At 47.2% G+C, this 23,591-nt stretch overlaps 1 protein-coding gene across 3 annotated transcripts in view; it reads left to right on the forward strand.

Moving 5' to 3' along the window:
- Positions 1-23,591, forward strand: part of LOC141049748 (alpha-2-macroglobulin-like protein 1) — a 355,320-nt gene that overhangs the window by 177,082 nt on the left and 154,647 nt on the right. For all 3 annotated transcript variants that reach the window (XM_073546474.1, XM_073546473.1, XM_073546476.1), the window contains one exon: positions 6,346-6,418. In XM_073546474.1, the coding sequence (XP_073402575.1) occupies positions 6,346-6,418 (73 nt within the window). The remainder of the gene's footprint in view (positions 1-6,345; positions 6,419-23,591) is intronic.

The following is a 23,591-nucleotide window of genomic DNA, read 5'->3' on the forward strand; positions in this document are numbered from 1 at the left end:
GCTCAGTGCTGCTATACCCTGTGGTCCCTCCCGTTTACATAACCCCTATGCTGCCTGATTCTAAGTAATAATCCTATCTATTCTCTATTGTGCCCCCCTTCTATTCTGTCCTCACTGTTACTGTATGCTAACTTCTATCCCTAATCCTAAACATAGTACATGACATTACAGTGCATAAACATTACATTTCACAATAATAGACAATTAGGTGCCGAATGTAATCCTGTTAGCAGATACTAGCGGAGAGGAAGCACATGAGCGTCCCCGTAATCTCCTTACACTCCTCCCTCCTAGAATATGGTCGACCCCGACCATTGCGGCACCTGTAAATTCAATTCTTTCTTTTTAAAATGTATTTACAATTAATACAATCTTCATCTAATGACTCTGGTTGGTCAACCGTGAACTTGGCTCCACTTGGTTGGAGCCCCGGAACAAAAGAATTCAAGTTCCTTAAGTGTGGGTCCGATTGACCTCGTTCCTCTGGTCCCTGCGACCTGGATACAACAACAGTTTAGGCCCATGGGACAGTCCTTTCCTGCTCTGGGTAGCCAAACACCGGAATCTTCCATAAACAAGCACACTGGCCTGACAATCAACTCAGCAATGGTCCATTTAGTCCTGACCCGGCTCACTCCTTGGGTCTTCCTATGCAGTTGCTCCCTTCCTCACTCCTTCAGTGGAGTATGATCCCTTTAAAAATAAGAGCGCTGCTTTTAGAATTTCAGGGGACAGTTCAGGGTTAAAACAGTAAAAGTTCAGAGTTAAAACAGTTCAGTACTTAGAGCAGCTGCGCACAGTCCTGTTTCAAAGGTGATTAACCCTTTCAAGGGTTCTGTCTCGTAATCCAGCAGGGGGTACGCAAACGTGCTCATGTAAAACTTGGATGGGCGGGTAAAAAAAAAAGTTACTCAATTGTGACCATACTGGTCACCGCTGGCACCCTGTCCTGGTGCCGTCCGGAGCTCATTGCACCTTCAGGAGATGCGGAACAGTCTCTCTTGTATTCTTTTCTAGTGCAACTAGCACAACTCTCCTAAAGAGGTCACTTCAGTCAATGCAGAGTCATTGACCAGCATGGTGGTCCGCATTGTGGCACTGGATAAAGATAAAAGTATGGTCCAAAGACCCATTGGAGTAGGATTCTCCACTGTTTCTTCTGCTACTCCCCTCCTCCAGTGGCAAATTCAGAGCCCCTTGAGCCTCCAGCTCCCGTGACCTGACTGTGGCCACCGTCGTGTCCACTAATGGCACCTCTGCTTCCTGGCCGACTGCAGGGGCTGCGACCGTTGCAGGTGGCGGCACACAATACCACACTTCCCGCGCCTGTCTCTCCTCAATGATGGAGTCAATCTTCCCTATCACTGCATATGGTCCCCAGAGTCCTTGCTCCGTTATAAATGATACTCTGTCCCACTCCTGCAACGGACCGTTACAATCAATGGACCCAACGTTCACATACACCTTGTCTTCGGGCTCGGCCTCGTGGATGAATCCATACCCCCTGGTGGGATTAAAGTATTTGATGAGCCCGCATGTCATCTGGCATGACATGGCTCTCCCAGCGGGGCGCTGCAGCTCCTTTAAGATCTGGCATTCCCACTGTTTCTTCTCTTCAATCACGTTCCTTACCCACTGGGTTCCTCCACTGTGGGAGCCCGTGGTTCATCTGGGTAGGCGTTATGGAAGGACGTAGGGGCCAGGGAAGGTGACGGCACAGGAATCAGTGTGGGAACTGAGGTGGGTTTAGGTTCTCCACTCACTGAAGATGCAGCCAGCTGTGACAGTCCTCCATGCTGGTCACACGAACTGGGAATCACTGCCTCGAAGATTCCTCTCTATACAGCCTCCAACTTCTCTATGACCTCCTCCAGATCCAGCTCCTTCGTGTCCATAGTGCCTCTGCTCTCGGTAATCTCCTTCCCCCACCGACCGAAGGGGAACCAATCCTCCAGCTCTTCTATCTGGGGCTTGGGCCTGATTACGCCCAGGCCACGGACCGCTCCCCGTCTTGCTGACCAATGCCCACATGGCAGGACATGCTCCTGCTCTGCATCTCAGTGAGTAACTTGTGGGGTAATGGCGCCTCTCCTCCAGACATGCCGTCTTGCTCTTCTGGCCTCCACTCGTTCATGGGTGGAGTTACTTCCAGCTGCTCCACCCGTTTCTCCAGAACCTGCTGTAGAGATGGGGGCTTCTTCTACCGCGCTCATCCCAGGCGGGCCCCAATCACTATGGGATGTGACCTCGTCTTGGGCCACTGCTTCCATCTTCGCACCCTTTTCCATTTAGGATGCCCACGGTGGGCGGCACCGCTCTCAGCTTTTGTGTCACTGACCGCCATCTTCCTATCAATGTTCTGCGCCATCTTTAACTCCCTAAGAGCCGCCATCTTTGCCATCTTCAAGGCTCCTCCGCTCTCAGTACATAAGGCATCGCAATCCTACTGACTATGCCAATTCTGTAAGGTGGCCTGGGTGGTAGTCCTGGCGATGGGCTGGTCTTTTACCACACCCTGGCACCCCACAGATGAAATTCAAAGTGCTTTCTGCTGCATGTGCAGCGTGCACAGCCAAATACTTATGGTTGCTGTCATTCCAGCTCTGTGTTTCCAGGATCCATAAAACACCGCAGAGTCACAGTCCTTTTCATACAGTTCAATGTTACTAATAACAAGGGCACTCATCACTTTGGCAGCACAATTCACACAGAGTCTCTTACAGAGGGTATGGAAAGTATTCAGAACCCTTTACATTTTTTACTCTTTGTTTCATTGCAGCCATTTGTTAAATTCAAAAAAGTTCATTTTTTTCTATTAATGTACACTCTGCACCCCATCTTGACTGAAAAAAGGAGACATTTTTAAAAAAAGGATAACTGAAATATCAGATATTCATAAGTATTCAGACCCTTTGCTTAGTAATGAGCAGAAGGGCCATTTTGAGTTAGTACAGTCATGAGTCTTCTTGGGAATGATGCAACAAGTTTTTCACACCTGGATTTGGGGATCCTCTGCAATTCTTCCTTTGCAGATCCTCTCCAGTTCTGTCAGGTTGGATGGTGAACGTTGGTGGACAGCCATTTTTAGGTCTCTCCAGAGATGCTCAATTGGGTTTAGGTCAGGGCTCTGGCTGAGCCAGTCGAAAATGGTCACGGAGTTGTTCTGAAGCCACTCCTTTGATATTTTAGCTGTGTGCTTAGGGTCATTGTCTTGTTGGAAGGTGAACCTTCGGCCAAATCTGAGGTCCAGAGCACTCTGGAAGAGGTTTTCATCCAGGATATCTCTGTACTTTGCCGCATTCATGTTTCCTTCAATTGCAACCAGTTGTCCTGTCCTTGCAGCTGAAAAATACCCCCATAGCATGATGCTGCCACCACCATGTTTCACTGTTGGGATTGTATTGTGCAAATGATGAGCAGTGCCTTGCATTCTCCACACATACCGCCTAGAATTATCACCAAAAAGTTCTAGTTTTGTCTCATCAGATCAGATAATCTTAATTCTTATAGTCTGGGAGTCCTTCATGTGTTTTTTTTAAGCAAACTATGCGGGTTTTCATATGTATTGCACTGAGGAGAGGCTTCTGTCGGGCCACTCTGCCATAAAGACCCGACTGATGGAGGGCTACAGTGATAGTTGACTTTGTAGAACTTTCTCCCATCTCTCTACTGCATCTGTGGAGCTCAGCCATAGTGATCTTGGGGTTCTTCTTTACCTCTCTCACCAAGGCTTTTCTCCCACGATTGCTTAGTTTGGTTGGACAGCCAGGTCTTGGAAGACTTCTGGTGGTCTCAAACTTCTTCCATTTAAGGATTATGGAGGCCACTGTGCTGTTAGGAATCTTAAATACTGCAGAAATTCTTTTGTAACCTTGGCCAGATTTATGCCTTTCCACAAATCTGTCTCTGAGCTCCTTGGCTAGTTCATTTGACTTCATGATTCTCATTTAATCTGACATGCACTGTGAGCTGTGAGGTCTTATATAGACAGGCATGTGTCTTTACAAATCAAGACCTATCAGTTTAATTAAACACAGCTGCACTCCAATGAAGGAGTAGAACCATCTCAAGGAGGATCACAAGGAGATGGACAGCATGTGACTTAAGTATTAGTGTCTGAGCAAAGGGTCTGAATACTTATGACCATGTGATATTTCAGCTTTTCTTTTTTAATTAATTTGCAAAAATTTCTACAGTCTTGTTTTTTTTTTTTTAGTCAAGATGGGGTGCAGAGTGTACATTAATGAGAAAAAAAATGAACGTTTTTGAATTTTAGAAATGGCTGCAATGAAACAAAGAGTGAAAAATTTGAAGGGGTCTGAATACTTTCCGTATCCACTGTAAGCAAGAGTAACCTCTTGAACACCTTTTATCAAAAGCAATATCTTAGGCTAGTTTCACACTTGCTTTTTTTTGCAGCGCGTTTTTCCCGCAAAAAAACGCATTGAAAAAACGCATACAAAAGCATACAACTGCTGCGTTTTTTTCAAGCATTTTTATGAGCGTGCATGAAAAAAACGCAGCGTTTTTATGCGTTTGTATGCGTTTTTAGTGCGTTTTTACCGCGTTTGCGTTTTTTTCCAACATTAGGTGGCCCCTCACACTAACCCAAACCATGACTTTACTAACCCTAACCCTGACCCTAACCCTGACCCTAACCCTGACCCTAACCATACTTAACCCTAACCCTGACCCTAACCCTTAACCCTAACCCTGACCCTAACCCTAACCCTAACCCTAACCCTGACCCTAACCCTTAACCAAACCATACTTAACCCTAACCCTGACCCTAACCCTGACCCTAACCCTAACCCTAACCCTGACCCTAACCCTTAACCAAACCATACTTAACCCTAACCCTGACCCTAACCCTGACCCTAACCCTTAACCAAACCATACTTGACCCTAACCCTGACCCTAACCCTGACCCTAACCCTAACCCTAACCCTGACCCTAACCCTTAACCAAACCATACTTAACCCTGACCCTAACCCTGACCCTAACCCTAACCCTAACCCTGACCCTAACCCTTAACCAAACCATACTTAACCCTAACCCTGACCCTAACCCTGACCCCAACCCTTAACCAAACCATACTTAACCCTAACCCTGACCCTAACCCTGACCCTAACCCTAACCCTAACCCTAACCCTAACCCTGACCCTAACCCTAACCCTAACCCTTAACCAAACCATACTTAACCCTAACCCTGACCCTAACCCTTAACCAAACCATACTTAACCCTAACCTTGACCCTAACCCTAACCCTGACCCTAACCCTAACCCTGACCCTAACCCTAACCCTAACCCTGACCATAACCCTAACCCTAACCCTAACCCTTAACCAAACCATACTTAACCCTGACCCTAACCCTGACCCTAACCCTAACCCTAACCCTGACCCTAACCCTAACCCTTAACCAAACCATACTTAACCCTAACCCTGACCCTAACCCTAACCCTGACCCTAACCCTTAACCAAACCATACTTAACCCTAACCCTGACCCTAACCCTAACCCTAACCCTGACCATAACCCTAACCCTAACCCTGACCCTAACCCTAACCCTTAACCAAACCATACTTAACCCTAACCCTGACCCTAACCCTGACCCTAACCCTAACCCTGACCCTAACCCTTAACCAAACCATACTTAACCCTAACCCTGACCCTAACCCTAACCCTGACCCTAACCCTTAACCAAACCATACTTAACCCTAACCCTGACCCTAACCCTAACCCTGACCCTAACCCTAACCCTAAACCCCCTTAACTAACCCTAACTTTACCCAAACCCCTAAATTCCATTGTCTAAACTAATGGTAAAAAAAAAACGCATGTGCAAAAAAACGCATACATGAGCATGCCAGTGCGCACGTATGCGCATCCATAGGCTATAATGGCCAATTTTAGCGCAAAATGTGCGCATACGTGCGCATGCGATTTTTTGCAGGGCCAAAAAATGCAACATGCTGCGTCTGGAAAATACAAACGCACACCCCAAAAAAATGCAGCGCATGAAAATCGCATACGTGCGCTTACCAGCGCGCAGGTATGCGCACCCATGTTAAATATAGGGGAAAAACGCATGCGCACGTATGCGTTTTTTTCCAGCGCAAAAAAACGCAAATGTGAAACCAGCCTAAGCTTATTTTCATTATAGACAAAGGTTTCGTTTTCTACCTCAGCTGTGTGTCTACTTTCTCTGGCTAAGTTTAAGTAGTTTGTTGGCGCCCAATAGCTGACTCCCCTAACTACTTCCCTGCCTTTTGTTATAGTAGAACAGCAATAATGAGAGGAATGTATTTCTTACTCACATATTACCTGCTTTCCATGTTTTTACAGCTTATAGACAAAAATACAGTCGTCTCTTTTAACGAACATAAAGAAAACATTAAAGACCAAAAAGATAGCCAAAGTAAGTAAAATGGTTTTCTTCTGGAGACAGAACAGACCTAATTCTTCTTGAGTATGAACACTTTCTGCAAACCAAATTTTCCCATCTGGGGCAGCAAAATTTATAATCATGTTATTGCCTCCATTTTATTCATTCTGTCACTGTATTATGCACAGTTCTAACTAAAAACTATTCAACTGTCATTACAAATAGATTTATTACCAAAATGTACACATTTTTCGATGTTTGCAGTAAATTAATCAGACAGAAACTCTAAATACTGCAACAAACTAATATACCAATTGGTTTCTCCAAATTCAACACAAAATGTCAATTTTAATGATTATTTTAGTTTCAGAATTATAAAACCCATTTATAACAGGTGTATTTAGTAATATATAGAGCCTCTTGGATTGCTCTAACCTACTGAAAATATGATGTATAGCCAGACACCAGTATCTAGCTGCTTTCCTGATGAATCTTAGTCTATTCATCATGTGCAATGGCCTACAGTTCTTTGATTTTCAATGGGTTCCATGCTGTAAATGCCTTGTTCAAATCTCACCAAAGATTTTTTATATTGATTCAAGTCAAGTGACTAATGACTGCTCCAGAATTCTCCAGGACTACTTCTGAAACCAAGCCCTGGTGGAGTTTGAGGTATACTTGGGATCATTGTTCTGTTGCAAGTTCTAATAAAACCCCAACCTCAGCTTTGTCACAGAAATCATGTTTTCTCCTGGGATATCTCGATGTTTGATTGAATCTATCTTGCCCTCCTCATGCTGCAGTTTTATAGTTCCAGACAAAGCAAAGCTGTGAAAGAATATCACCAAGGCACCGCCATGCCTCGCTGTAGGTGGTTTTTTTTTAGAATTTTACTTATTTCTTCTGCCTCCAGATATCTTGCTGATTCATAGGCCTGATAATTTCCCATTGCATTTCTTTACTCCTCAGAGCATAATCTTTGAACTACTGTTGCTTATTTATATGTTTTTTATCATTTTAGTGCTGCCAATTATTCTTGCATTTTTGAGTCAGTAGAGGAGTATGGAGACCTTTAGTGTTTAGAATGTGCCTTACTGTGCAGCCTTAAACTTCAGTATCTGCTAAAGACAAATCTTGCTGCAGATCTTTTGTAATCACTGGAATGTTTTTGACCACTTACATCCTCAGGAATCTGCTAGCAGCTGTGTGACAGCTTCCTCTTTCTGACACATCCAGGTAGTATAGCCAGTGATCCTTTACATTTCAACTTGCAAACCATTCTTCTCATGTTTTTCTTGTCTGTCCAAGGCAATTATCTCTTCACTCTCTTGACAACCCAAAACTACTAGTAAACTGGAGACCATTGCTAATGAGGAATGGGCTAAAATTCCTAAGGAATGCTGCCAGAAGCTAGTATGTAGCTATGTATTATGTTTATAGGAGATATTAACAACCAGAGAAGCTCTAATAAATATTAAAGCCTCTTGTCATGTAGATAAAAAAAAATAGCAATTGTAATTCCTTGCTTCCTACATGGTTGTTGATATCTTTTAATGGCTAATAACAAACAACAAGCTTTTGAGACTAATAAGGTCAATTTTTCAGGTATGGCTTCATAGAGTATCAGAAAAGTCACATAGCGTACTTATTACTGCACTATTCCTAAGTCCTGTTGTGTGGGAAATATTAATATAATATAATATTAAAAAAGTTCACCATTAAAGAATTTGGGTATTTTATGGTCCACTCCGGTCCAGTCAGGCATTCTGAGGCATGATGAGGTATAGGAAGCACATCCTCTATTTGATGTAGAATGATGTAAATTCATGTGAGGCATTTATTACAGCCATCACTGTCACAGTCTGTCATGAGCTTGTACTCCATTACTAACCCCAGAGCTTGATGTCAGCAACAGATGCTGATGTTAGCATCAATCACACAAATGTATTACCCCGATTTTCAATCTGGAAGAGCTGAGGTAAAGAGCCAAAATTGGCACATCTAATGGATGCACCAATTCTGAGGCATCTGCGAACTAGTATTTTTAGGCTGGGAGAGGCCACATAACCATGGACCTTACCAGACTATTAATATTAGCCCACACCTGTCCACATTACCTTTACTTGTTATCAAAAATGGGAGGACCCCACATCATTTTTTAGGGTCCTCCTAATTTTAGATAACCAACAAAGGCCACAAAGACAGCTGTGGGCTGATATTAATAGGCTGGGAAGTTCCATGGTTATCTGGCCCATCTCAGCCTTATAATATAAGCCTGCAGCTGCCTGCTTTCCCATAGCGGGTTATGAAAAATAAGGGGGACCCTACATATAATTTTTTTTTTATTTATTCATTTAATAGGTGAAATAAGGCTAAATACCCTTTATTGCCACATGAAAGGCATTAAAGGGTGTTCGTTTAGTATAGTTATTTATTCTATCTATTCTCTCTATTCTGAAGGTTGGGCTATGATTTTACGGTAGTTGGGTGTTGAAATGTTGGGTTTCCTTTGAGATGTGTGTGGAAAAATCGCATGGCACGCGCATGGTCCATGTGCCTTGTTACTTTTTTGTAGCACCCATTAACTTGGATTGGTGAGTGCAATCTGTTTCTTGCATCCATTAGCAGCATGCTGTAATTTTTTTCTAAGTTTGCTCTGAGCTGAGAAAAAACTTGCAGATGAGGCACTGACTCATTTAACCCGTAATAGTATGCTGATATTGGACTCCCCATGTTTGGTGTGGGCTCTGACGCTAAGCCCACACCTTTTCGGGCACATGACCGCTGATCTGTACACCTGATATGTGCCTGAAACAGCCGTGGGTGGAATCACAATCCATTTGTGGCTGTTAATCTGTTAAATGCCGCTGTCAATATCTGAAAGCGGCATTTAACTCTCGCTTTCGGCAAGCACACCGGAAAAACATCGGTGACCCCGATGAGTTGGCATGACAACCAGAAGTCTCCAGCAGACCTCTATGGTTGTCACTGTCGGATTTGCTATGAGCGTCGCCCGGTGGTCAGTGCTCATAGCAAGTGAGCATTTCTACTACATACAGGCGATAAAAATAAAAAAGAACCTATACATGTTTGGTGAATTATAATCGCATGTCAGTTTTAGCATTTAGTGAACAAAGTAAAAAAAAAATAAACAACAGTGGGATTGCACTTTTTTTGCAATTTCACCACACTTGGAATTTCTTTCCTGCTTTGCAGTACACGATATGTTAAAACCAATGGTGTCGTTCAAAAGTACAACTCATCCTGCAAAAAACAAGCCCTCCCTTGGCCATTTTGACCAAAAAAATAAAAAGTTATGGCTCTGGGAAGAAGGGGAGCAAAACATGAAAATGCAAAAATGCCTCTGGATGTTAAGGGGTTAATAACCTTGGTCAGAGAGCAATGCAATGTTTTCTCCCATTGCACTCATCCGTATTATACCACGGTGTGAATGAGCACTTATTTTTATACTTTTTATATTAAGATGCTGAATATTTCTGAGGCTGCAGTAATAAGTAATAGTGGCATTTTCTGTTGAATTTTGAAAAAAAAACGCTCATTGTATGGCCGGAATCACACATGCACAGGGTCGGACTGGGGTGCCTAGGGCCCACCAGGGGAATTGACTCTAGGGGCCCACCCTATGGCTACCATAAACTGTTTTATTACATGTTCATTTTTTGGGCTCTCCCACTAAAACATGTGCCATTTAGCAAGCTGTAAAGTGTGCACAAGAGAACGCTCTCAGCCTCCTATATATCGTACAGACCGCACTCTCGGTCTCCTATAACAGATACTTTCTATAAGAGGCTGAGAGTGTGGTATGTATAGTATATAGGATGCCGATATTGTGGTATGTATGGCATATTGGCCTCGTATATGATATGCAGACTGTCGGCCTCCTATTAGGCCCCCTATAAGACATACTGAGTGTTGGCCTCCTATTAAGCCCCCTATAAGACATACAGAGTGTCGGCCTCCTATTAGGCCCCCATAAGACGTACAGAGCGTCGGCCCCCTATAAGACATACAGGGTGTCGGCCTCCTATTAGGCCCCCTATAAGACATACAGACTGTCGCCCTCTTAGATACTGTACAGACCACACTCTCTGCCTATGTACGGCATACAGGAGGATGATAGTGCGGTCTGTACTGTCGGTATACAGGCCTCATATGACATATTAGGCCATATAAGAGTGTGGTGTGTGTGTATCATATATAGGAGGCACTGGCAGAGATTGTGATCTGTGATGCTGCATCATGTCATGTGTATGAGCAGGGCCGGTTTAAGGCAAAGTGGAGCCCTAGGCCAATTTTAAAATGGGGCCCCAAATGCTAACATATTGCACATCACACAGAAGTATTTCGGTTGTTGTTACATGCGCTGAGTTCAGGACTAGTGTTGAGCGATACCACCCGATATTGAAAAATATCAGATCGGATTGCATCGGCCGATCTAAAAAAAATATCGGGTATCGCCGATTCCGAACCCGGAAGTCCCATTCAAGTCAATGGAACAGAAATATCGGAATTGAAAAAAACCCTTTCTTTCCTTGTAGGTTAATTCTACATGAAGAAAAACAACTAAGAATAATGTAGAATGTATTGTGGGAGGTGGAGGAGACATTAAAGCCATAGAGCTTTAGCCCAATCAAATGGAATAGCAGTAATAATTTTTTTATTTTAAAGACGTTTGGAGTTGCAAAGATATTGACTATGTTCACCTCTTTTATATTTTGTCAGATATGTATGTTTCACTACTTCCATGCTCTTCACCTTCTTTTTTACTTCTCCCATACTTTCTCCTTCATCATCCTCAGCAGCAGCATCTTTTTCATCAACTTCTTCTTCACCTTATTTATCTTCTTCTTCTTCTTCTTCCTATTATTCTTTTTTTTACATTCTTCATATTCTTCTTCAACTATTATTCTTCTTCATATTCTACTTCTTCATCTTCTTCCTATTCTTCTTCTTCATCATATTCTTATTTGTGACAGGCATTCCTGTAGTTGTTATCTATAAAAGTTTGAAGATTACACCTTCCATTCTGCCTGTCACAAAAGATTTACAACAGGATTTGTCCACGTTCAGTTTGGCCTGCAGCAGCAGGCATTTTCCAGGGGCACCACGAGGAGGAACGGACTTACCCCCATACACTGCTAAGTCTTCTTCTGCTTATAATTTAGATAATATCATTTGCTCTTATTTTTAGTCTTATGCTTAATGTTCTAATGCTTTTGGTTTTTCTGCTTCTTGGTCTTCTGTCGCTTGTTGTTCTGCATCTTGGTGGTTGTCTTCATGTTCTTTGTCCTCTTGGTCATCTTCTTGAGGGTCATCTTTTTGGTCTTCTTCGGTGTGGTCTTCAGGGTCATCGTTTTCAGGGTCATCGCCAGGGAGATTCAGAGTGAGAATCAAAAAAACAATTCCACAAGCTTGAACTTGGAAAAGTAGTAGAAGGCACAAGAAGGCTGAGGAACTGCCGAGAACCAGCTGACGGTACTGGAACCCGGATGGGTAGCAGAAGGAACAATAGCAAATGGAACTAGCGAGGACCAGCTGACGGTGCTGGAACCCGGAGGGGCAGCAGAAGGAACAAGAGCCAATGGCACAACAGTGGACCAGCTGATGGTTCTGGAACATGGTTACTGAGCAGGAGGTACCTGTGCAACAAAGCACTACCAAGGATCAGCAGACGTTGCTGGAACTCGGATACCGAGAAGGAGACACCTAGACCAAAGGCACTGCTGAGAACCAGCTGACGGTGCTGGAACCCGGATGGGTAGCAGAAGCTGCAAGAGCAAATGAAACTAGCGAGGACCAGCTGATGGTGCTGGAACCCGGAGGGGCAGCAGAAGGAACAAGAGCCATTGGCACAACGGTGGACCAGCTGACGTTGCTGGAACAAAGTTACTAAGAAGGAGGTACCTGTGCTACAAAGCACTATCAAGGACCAGCAGACGTTGCTGGAACTCGGATACCGAGAAGGAGGCACCTAGGCCAAAGGCACTGCCGAGAACCAGCTGACGGTGCTGGAACCCGGATGGGTAGCAGAAGCTGCAAGAGCAAATGAAACTAACGAGGACCAGCTGATGGTGCTGGAACCCGGAGGGGCAGCAGAAGGAACAAGAGCCAATGGCACAACCGTGGACCAGCTGACGGTGCTGGAGCATGGTTACTAAGCAGGAGGTACCTGTGCTACAAAGCACTACCAAGGACCAGCAGACGTTGCTGGAACTCGGATACCAAGAAGGAGGCACCTAGGCCAAAGGCACTACCGAGAAACAGCTGATGGTGCTGGAACCCGGATGGGTAGCAAAAGGTACCCATGAAAAAGACAAAGTTGCAAGGCCGTGAGCCGGCCGCAGTTACCGAAACTCACAGTCCTACAGGGGGTGCTTGTCCTATTGGCACTACGGAACCTGCCTTTATTACCAGAACCCGCAGCCCACATAGGAAGCACCGAAACTGCAGGCACCATACACTCGGCTAACCCGACCGCAACATGACAGGACAACGTATTGGTGGCAAAGTGACGTTGACACTACCCGGAAACAGCAGGCGTGCTGGAACCAGGCTGGGCAGGAAGGAGTGCCCGTGCCAAAGACACTTTTGAGAAACAGCTGACGGTGCTGGAACCCGGATGGGTTCCATTAGCTACAAGAGTCAGTGGAACTACCGAGAACCAACTGACGGTGCTGGAACCCAGAGTGGCAGCAGAAGGAACAACAGCCAATGGCACAACCGTGGACCAGCTGACGGTGCTGGAACACGGTTACTAAGCAGGAGATACCTGTGCTAGAAAGCACTACCAAGGACCAGCAGACGTTGCTGGAACTCGGATACCAAGAAGGAGGCACCTAGGCCCAAGGCTCTGCCGAGAACCAGCTGACGGTGCTGGAACCCGTATGGGTAGCACAAGGTACCCATAATCAACAAAGTTGCAAGGCCACAAGCAGGACGCAGTTACCGAAACCCACAGTCCAACAGGGGGTGCTTGTGTTATTGGCACTACGGAACCAGCCTTTATTACCAGAACCCGCAGCCCACATAGGAAGCACCAAAACTGCAGGCACCATAGACTCGGCTAACCCGACCGCAACACGACATGACAACGTATTGGTGGCAAAGTTACGTTGACACTACCCAGAAACAGCCGGCGTGCTGGAACCAGGCTGGGCAGGAGGGAGTGCCTGTGCCAAAGACACTTCCGAGAACCAGCTGACGGTGCTGGAACCCGGAGGGGCAGCAGAAGGAAAAACAGCCAATGGCACAACCGTGGACCAGCTGACGATGCTGGAACTCGGTTACTAAGCAGGAGATACCTGTGCTAGAAAGCACTACCAAGGACCAGCAGACGTTGCTGGAACTCGGATACCAAGAAGGAGGCACCTAGGCCAAAGGCACTGCCGAGAACCAGCTGACGGTGCTGGAACCCGGATGGGTACCAGAAGGTACCCATGAAAAAGACAAAGTTGCAAGGCCGTGAGCCGGCCGCAGTTACCGAAACCCACAGTCCAACAGGGGGTGCTTGTCTTATTGGCACTACGGAACCAGCCTTTATTACCAGAATCCGCAGCCCACATAGGAAGCACCTAAACTGCGGGCACCATAGGCTCGGCTAACCCGATGGCAACACGACAGGACAACGTATTGGTGGCAAAGTGACGTTGACACTACCCGGAAAAAGCAGGCGCGCTGGAACCAGGCTGGGCAGGAGGGAGTACCCGTGCTAAAGACACTTCTGAGCAGCAACTGGCGATGTTGGAGCCCAGGATCAATCACGGAACAGGCTGAGGCCTACTTGGAGCAAGTTTTAGATCGGTTGTACACTACTACTGATTGTAACCGTGCTCCACTTAGGCCTCTAGCTCTACTGTCTCTAGTGTTTCCCCTGGCCTCCAACCCCGCCAGTTGCTGCTCTGAAGTGACGTCTGCACAATCCACACTTGTTCCTGGGTTACAGGGGCTCTGTCACGTCAGTGGATCCCCCGATGTGTGTCCGGCAAGATCTCCTGCTCTGTCCACATTCCCACTACTAGTAATGGGACTGTGGACAGAGCAGGAGACATTGCCGGACACACATCAGGGGATCAACTGACGTGACAGAGCCCTTGTAACCCAGGAACAAGTGTGGATTGTGCAGGCGCCACTTCAGAGCAGCATGTGTCGGGGTTGGAGGCCAGGGGAAATACTAGAGACAGTGGAGCCAGAGGCCTAAATGGAGCATGGTTAAAAATCAGTAGTAGTGTGACTGTGTAGGCAGCAGGAGACTTTGCCATCCACACAGCAGGGGAGCAGCTGGCATTACTGAACCCCACTGACATCGGAGCGAGTGTTTCTATCTGTGCGGATGGCACTTCCAAGCAACAACTGGCTGTGTTGAAGCCCAGGATCAATCACGGAGCTGGCTGAGGCCAACTTGGAGCATTTAGAAAATAAGATGTCGTGTGATTTGGGAGGCAGCAGGAGACTTTGCCATAAACATAGCAGGGGAGCAGCTGGCGTTACTGAACCCCACTGACACCGAAGCGAGTGTTTCTATCTGTGCGGATGGCACTTCCAAGCAACAACTGGCTGTGTTGAAGCCCAGGATCAATCACGGAGCCGTCTGAGGCCTACTTGATGCAAGTTTTATATCGGTTGTAGACTACTACTGATTGTAACCATGCTGCACTTATGCCTCTGGCTCTACTGTCTCCAGTATTTCCCCTGGCCTCCAACCCCGACAGTTGCTGCTCTGAAGTGGCGTCTGTACAATCCACACTTGTTCCTGGGTTACAGGGGCTCTGTCATGTCAGTGGATCCCCTGATGTGTGTCCGGCAAGGTTTCCTGCTCTGTCCTCTTTCCCACTACTAGTAATGGGAATGTGGACAGAGCTGGAGACATTGCCGGACACACATCAGGGGATCCAGTGATGTGACAGAGCCCCTGTAACCCAGGAACAAGTGTGCGTTGTGCAGGCGCCAATTCAGAGCAGCAACTGGCAGGGTTGGAGGCCAGGGGAAAATACTAGAGACAGTGGAGCCAGAGGCATAAGTGGAGCATGGTAAAAAATCAGTAGTAGTGTGACTGTGTAGGCAGCAGGAGAATTTGCCATCCACACAGCAGGGGAGCAGCTGGCATTACTGAACCCCACTGACACGGGAGCTAGTGTGTTTTTCTCTGTGAAGATGGCACTTCTGAACACCAACTGGCGTTGTTGGAGCCCAGGATGAAGCATGGAGCAGGCTGAGGCCTGATGTTTTTGGCATGTGGAGGCAGCAGGAGACATTGCCGTCAACACAGCAGGGGAACAGCAGATGTTACTGAACTCCACTAACACAGGAGCTAGTGTGTTTTTCTCTGTGAAGACTGCACTTCTGATCACCAACTGGCGTTGTTGGAGCCCAGGATGAAGCATGGAGCAGGCTGAGGCCTGATGTTTTTGGCATGTGGAGGCAGCAGGAGACATTGCCGTCTACACAGCAGGGGAACAGCAGACGTTACTGAACCCCACTAACACAGGAGCTAGTGTGTTTTTCTCTGTGAAGATGGCACTTCTGAACACCAACTGGCGTTGTTGGAGCACAGGATCAATCATGCAGCAGGCGGAGGCGAACTTGCAGCAGGTTTTATATAGGTTGTAGACTACTACTGATTGTAGCCGTGCTCCACTATGGCCTCTAGCACCACTGTCTCTAGTATTTCCCCTGGCCTCCCACCCCGCCAGTTACAGCTCTGAAGTGGCGTCTGCACAATCCACACTTGTTCCTGTGTAACTGGGGCTCAGTCACGTCAGTTGATCCCCTGATGTGTGTCCGGCAAGATCTCCTGCTCTGTCCTCATTCACACTACTAGTAATGGGAATGTGGACAGGGCAGGAGACATTGCCGGACACACATCAGGGGATCAACTGACGTGACAGAGCCCCTGTAACACAGGAACAAGTGTGGATTGTGCAGACTCCACTTCAGAGCAGCAACTGGCGGGGTTGGAGGCCAGGGGAAAAACTAGAGACAGTGGAGCCACAGGCCTAAGTGGAGCACAGTTAAAAATCAGTAGTAGTTTGAATGTGGATGGAGCAGGAGACTTTGCCGTCCACACAGCAGGGGAGCAGCTGGCGTTATTGAATCCCACTAACACAGGACCTAGTGTTTTTCTCTGTGCAGATGACATTTCTGAGCGACAACTGGCTGTGTTGAAGCCCAGGGATTATAGTTCAGGTGGTAGAAACAAGAACACAACAGGAGACCTGGATACTGTTGCCAACCAATTATTTATTCTGGAAGAGGACTGGCAAATTCTGGCGAGATCCAGGCGTTGTTCATTTTCAGAAAAGTAGGCCGGTCAACGTTATCAAAAGATAGTCTCGTGCGACGGTCTGTTAGTACACCACCTGCGGCACTAAAGACGCGTTCCGATAATCCACTGGCAGCAGGGCAAGCCAGCACCTCCAATGCATACTGGCTAAGCTCTTGCCATGTATCCAGCTTAGAGACCAAAAACTTGAAGGGGGAAGAGCCATCTGGGAGTACACTGACAGGGCAAGACATGTAGTCTGTCACCATCTGACGGAAACGTTGCCTCCTGCTGACTGGAGCCGTCTGTGATGGTGTAGACAATTGTGGCGGACACACAAAACTTTGCCACATTTGGGCCATAGTGGTCTTGCCTTGTGCTGAGGCGCTGCCTCTGCTCCCTCTTTGTGCTGAGTTTCCTCCACTGCCTCGATGCACAGAGCTGCTATGTAAAGCATTAGCACCACTGCTGTCGGGTGGAATGGAAAACATGATGGACTGCACCAGTGTGTCTTGGTACTCCCGCAGTTTACGCTCCCGGTTCAACGTTGGTATGAGGCTTTGTATGTTGTCCCGGTAGCGAGGATCTAGGAGGGTGTACACCCAATAATCAGCAGTTTAGAGAATGTGGGCGATGCGGCGGTCGTTTCTCAACACTGCAGCATGAAATCAACCATGTGCTGCATACTCCCAACTGCCAAAGAAATGCTGTCCCCTGCTTGATGCGTCATCTCTGCCTGCTCTGCATCACCCCACCCTCACTGTACATACTGACTAGAGGATTGTGTACCTCCCTCCTCTGGAGAGATGTCTTCCTCCTCCATCGACTCCTCCTCATCCTCCTCACAAAGTGTCCCCTACCTAGGCCTTTGTGAGGAACCACGTAGCGCAGACTGTCCAGAAGCAGATGGCATTTGTGACTTCTCTTCCTCCACCTCTTCCAAAACCTCCTCCCTTTGTGCTTGCAGTGTTCTTTGAAGCAGGCAGATAAGGGGGACAGTCATGCTGACTAGTGCATCATCTGCACTCGCCATCCGCGTGGAATCATCGAAGGCACTCAAAACGAGGCAGATGTCCTTCATAGAGGCCCACTCAGTGGTGCTGAAGTGTGACCGGCGCACAGTGCGACTTGTTTGCGCCTGATGCAGCTGGTACTCCCTGACTGCTGCCTGCTGCTCACACAACCGCTCCAACATATGTAACGTTGAATTCCACCTGGTGGGTATGTCACATATGATGCGATGTTCCGGAAGGCGTAATCGGCGCTGCAGAGCAGCAAGGCGCGATCTTGCCGTGCTGGAACGTCGCAAGTGAGCGCACTCTATGCGGACCTTGTGCAGCAAGATCCGGATAGTCCCTCAGAAAGCTCTGCACGACCAAGTGCAGCACATGTGCCAGACATGGGATGTGAGTGAGGTTGCCTAGGCCAAGAGCTGCCACCAGATTTCGGCCATTGTCACACACTACCAAGCCCGGCTGGAGATTCGCTGGCAGAAACCACACGTCGCCTTCCTGCTTGATGGCATTCCAGAGCTCCTGCGCTGTGTGGCTTCGATTCCCCAAAGAAATTAATTTGAGTATGGCCTGTTGACGTTTGGCCACGGCTGTGCACATATCGGTCATAACACGCTCCTGCTGCGCTGTTTCTGAGGAACTTGAGTAGGAGGAGGAGTCAATGTGTACAGACTGGATTCCTGCAATCCATGGAGTTGGCAGAACACATACAGAGCCACTCTCCATATCTGTACCCGGCTCCACAACATTGACCCAATGGGCAGTGAGGGAAAGGTATCGTCCCTGTCCATGGTTACTGGTCCACGCATCGGTGGACCTTGCTACTGACAGCATTTAGTAGCGCATGTTGTATTTTTCCCTCCACATGTTTTTGCAGGGCAGGGACGGCTCGCCTGCTGAAATAAAAGCGGCTCGGCACGGTGTATTGTGGGACTGCCAATGCCATCAAGTCCTGGAAGGTGTCAGTCTCCACCAATCTGAATGAGAGCATTTCAAGTGCCAGTAGTTTGGCAATGCCAGCATTCAGAGCCTGTGCTCGGGGATGGTTTGCCGAGTATGGCCGCCTTTTATCCCACGCCTGTGCTACCGATGGCTGTAGAGTGGCCTGGGAGTGTGAGGAGGACTGGGAACGTGGTGCTGTGAGTGGAAGTTCACTGGGTCTCCGGACAACATTGCAAGAGGTTCTTCCTTGGCGATCCTGTGAGGAAGCCGAACCAGCTGTGTGTGAGCTGGAGGAAGAGGCCCCAACACGAGCTGAAGAGGTGGTAGGTGGTGCTGTACGTTGGCCTACGTCTTCAGTGTGTCTTTGTAACTCCACCTCGTGCTTGGTCCGCACATGTTTCCACATATTTGTGGTATTGAGGTTGCTGACATTTTTCCCTCTTTTGACTTTCTGATGACACAGCTTGCCTTTGACAAAGCAAATGTTATCTGCAACTGTGTCAAAAAAGGACCACACACTGCAAGTCTTGGGAGCGCCCGTTTTGCCTTTTGAAAGAGGAATGCTCCTACCGGGTGCCGAAGTGGAGGCTACAGGCAACCAAGTCTGCCCCCTCCCTCTCCCTCCTGTTTTTGCAGTTCGTTGAATCTTTTCCTCAGAGCTGCTCCCACCACCTTCCCCTTCCTCATGCCATGATGGGTCAAGGACCTCATCATCTACACTCCCCTCTTCAAACACCTGCTTCTCCTGGGTTGTCTCGCCAGCACTGTACGCACCAGAAAGTGGTAACTGAGTCTCGTCATCATCTGATGCGTACTGAGGTGTGCTGACCATAGGCACTGGCCCACCCGCCTCTTCAGATTCCGAGGGACAAAGAAGTTGCGCATCACTGCATACTCCCTCTTCTTCACATTCTTGAATGCTGCTTGGCTGGCCCCCTCTTTCCAAGCCAACAGATTCCGAGAACAGAAGTAGAGACTGTGATGGCTCCTGTCCAGGGCTCTCTGACTGCCTAGGCACTTTGGCAGGTGGTGAAGAGACAGATGGTTGCTCTTCGGTGCTCTGGCCCTGAGAGGACGTGGAAGTCATTGAAGTCGATGCGTTAGCTGCCATCCATCCGACAACGGCTTCAATTTTTTCCTCCCGCAGCAGTGGGGTACGGCGAGGTCCTACAAAGCTGCACATAAATGACTGTTGCCTGGTGAAACTGGGGGATGCTGACTCACTGGTGCCAGCAGCAGGCACAGAATCCCCACGTCCTCTCCCTGCAGAATCCCCACGTCCTCTCCCTGCAGAATCCCCACGTCCTCTCCCTGCAGAATCCCCACGTCCTCTCCCTGCAAAATCCCCACGTCCTCTCCCTGCTGAAACTCCACGCCCACGTGCCTTACTCCCTGCCTTCTTCATCTTGCTAGACTGATAAAGATAGGCAGAAAAGTACAAAGGGGGGCTTAGTGTGCTTATTCCTGAACAGCTGGTAACAGGTATAAGAAACACTAATTTTATGAAGTGTGTGTGTGGACTACACTTTAATAGGAGCTAATGTGGCCTACACAACTGTCAAATGTAGTGTTTGTTGAACTTTATTTTGTTTTGTTTTATGAAAACAAACTAAAAGGATGTAACCAAAGATTTGAAAGTGATAGTATCACAAACTTTTTGGAGCTATTACAATGCAGGCAGGTAACCTACAAAAGATGAGGCTCCAAAAAAATTGTGTAATACTAATCTGGCTGCAGCTGAAGGGCACAAGCCAGAAAAAAAGGCTCCTCTATCTATTCCTATATAGTGTTTGCAACCAACCAATGTAGATGGATACGGATGGATGCACACTAATAGGAGAAAAAAAAGGAGCTGCAATAAAAGAAAAATGTGTGAGGCAGTGACGTACGCTGAGCGGCCTACAACCAGACGTAGCTGCAGGACACACTACTCAGCGTGAGCTGCACTCACACACAGTCAGAGACCTCTCAGACAGCCGTGAACAGTGCAGAGAAATGGGCACTAGCACTGAAAGGCTGTAGAAAGGCTCCGCTGTCTACTACTAGTGTTTGCAACCAACGTATATGGATACGGATGGAAGCACACTAGATAGAATTTATGAAAAATAAGCAGCTAGAAAAGAAAAATATGTATGAGGGAGCAGTGAGGCACGCTGGGCGGCCTACAACCAGATGTGGCTGAAGGACCCACTACACAGCGTGAGCTGCACTCACACAGCCCTTGCAGACAGCTGTGAACACTGCTGCTAGGCAAAAGAAAGCTACAGTGGTGATTTATGTAGCCTGGGTAAAGCACAATATTTTTTTGAGAATCGCTATTTCTAACTGTCCCTCACAGTCTTCAACAGCAGCCTGTCCCTAACTGAATTCACAGCAGAGTGAACAGAAATGGCGGCGGCGGCTTTTATAGTGCATCATGACATCATTTCAGCAGCCAATCACAGTCATGCCAATAGTTAACATGCCTACATGCCTAACAGGATGTGCCCACTCTTCTGAGGATTCCCATTGGCTGAATCAAATCGAGCGGGCTCATAGCATTATGGGAACTTCCGATTCCGGTATTCGATATGAAAGAAGTATCGGAACTAAGTATCGGAATTCCGATACAGCGAATATCGGCCGATACCCGATACTTGCGGTATCGGAATGTTCAACACTATTCAGGATGCTAAATGAGTGTGACTGACAATATTGAAATCGTTCAACACTTGTTTCCCGGCCTCTTTCCACCATCTGAGAACGAATGATGGGGACAGAAAAATCACTAATGGATCAATCTGTCCCCATATAGTATAATGTTATCAGCAGCATATCTACAGTTTACACCCCATAGTCCTCCATATAATATAATCTGCCCCATAGTCCTCCATATGGTGTATAATACTCCTCAGTCCATCATATATTAAAATACACTCAGTCCTCCATATAATATAATACACTCCTCCATATATTAAAATACACTGCTCAGTCCTCCATATAGTTTAATACACTCCTCATAGTGCTCCATATAGTATAATACACCGCCAGTCATCCATGTAGTACAATTCACTTCCCATAGTATAATGCACTCCATAGTTCTTCATATAGTATAATGTATTCCCCATAGTCCTCGATACACTATAATGCACCCCACATATAGTATAATGCAGCCACCCCACAGAGTATAATGCAGCCCTGCCATACAATATAATGTAACCCCCATAGAATATAATGCAGCCCCCCTCCTATAGTATAATGCAGCCACCCCTTAGAGCATAATGTAGCCACCCCACAAAATACAATGCAACCCCCCATAGAATATAATGCAGCCCCCCTCATATAGTATAATGCAGCCCTTCTATAAAATATATGGCAGCCCCTTATATAGTGTAATGTAGCCCCTCCATAGAATACAATGTAGCCCTCCTCAAATAGTATAATGCAGCCCCAATAGAATATAATGTAGCCCTCTCATAAAGTATAATAAAGCCCCCCTACAATATAATCTAGCCCCCCATAAAATATAATGCAGCCCCCCGTAGAATACAATGTAGCCTCCTCATATAGTATAATGTAGCCCCTTCGTAAAGTATGATGTGATCACCCCCATAGAATATAATAAAGATAATACAGCCCCCATAGAATATAATGTAGCCCCGAATAGAATATAATACAGCCCACCTCCCCATAGAATTTAATGTAGCCCCCATATTATATAACACAGCCTCCCCCATAGAATATAATGTATAATGTACCCCCATGGTATATAACACAGCCACATAGTATATAATACAGCCCCACATGGTATATAGCACAGCCCCACATGGTATACAGCACAGCACCATGCTATACAGCACAGCCCTCCATTGGTATACAGCACAGCCCCCCATTGGTATACAGCACAGCACCCCATTGGTATACAGCACAGCGCCATGGTATAAAGCACAGGCCCACATGGTATAAAGCACAGGCCCACATGGTATAAAGCACAGGCCCACATGGTATAAAGCACAGCCCCACATGGTATAAAGCACAGCCCCACATGGTATAAAGCACAGCCCCACATGGTATATGGCACAGCATCACATGGTATACAGCACAGCCCCCCATTGGAATACAGCACAGCTCCATGGTATACAGCACAGCCCCACATGGTATAAAGCACAGGCCCACATGGTATATAGCACAGCCCCACATGGACTATAGCACAGCATCACATGGTATACAGCACAGCCTCCCATTGGTATACAGCACAGCACCATGGTATTCAGCACAGGCCCACATGGTATAAAGCACAGCCCCACATAGTATATAGCACAGTATCACATGGTATACAGCACAGCCCCCCATTGGTGTACAGCACAGCACCAAGGTATACAGCACAGCCCCACGTGGTATAAAGCACCGGCACACATGGTGTAAATCACAGGCCCACATGGTATATTGCATAGCATCACATGGTATACAGCACAGCTCCCCATTGGTATACAGCACAGCTCCCCATTGGTATACAGCACAGCCCCCCATTGGTATACAGCACAGCCCCCCATTGGTATACAGCACAGCCCCCCATTGGTATAAAGCACAGCCCCACATGGTATAAAGCACAGCCCCACATGGTATATAGCACAGCATCACATGGTATACAGCACAGCACCACATGGTATACAGCACCATAGTATACAGCACAGCCCCACATGATATACAGCACAGGCCTTCTCATCATCCAGATCCCTCTGGCCTCTTCCTTCTCCGGACCCCTCTGGCCTCTTCCTCCTCCGGACCCCTCTGGCCTCTTCCTCCTCATCCTCCGGACCCCTCTGGCCTCTTCCTCCTCCGGACCCCTCTTCCCTCCTCTGTCTCCTCTGGACCCCTCTTCCTCCTCCGGCCTCCTCTTTCTCCTCCGGACCGCACTGGCCTCCTCTTCCTCCTCCGGACCCCTCTGGCCTCCTCTTCCTCCTCTAGACCCCTCTGGTCTCTTCCTCCTCCG

This window comes from Dendrobates tinctorius, unplaced genomic scaffold (genome assembly GCF_039654945.1).
Source record: "Dendrobates tinctorius isolate UK_male_01 unplaced genomic scaffold, ASM3965494v1 ptg000147l, whole genome shotgun sequence".
Classification (NCBI taxonomy): Eukaryota; Metazoa; Chordata; class Amphibia; order Anura; family Dendrobatidae; genus Dendrobates; species Dendrobates tinctorius.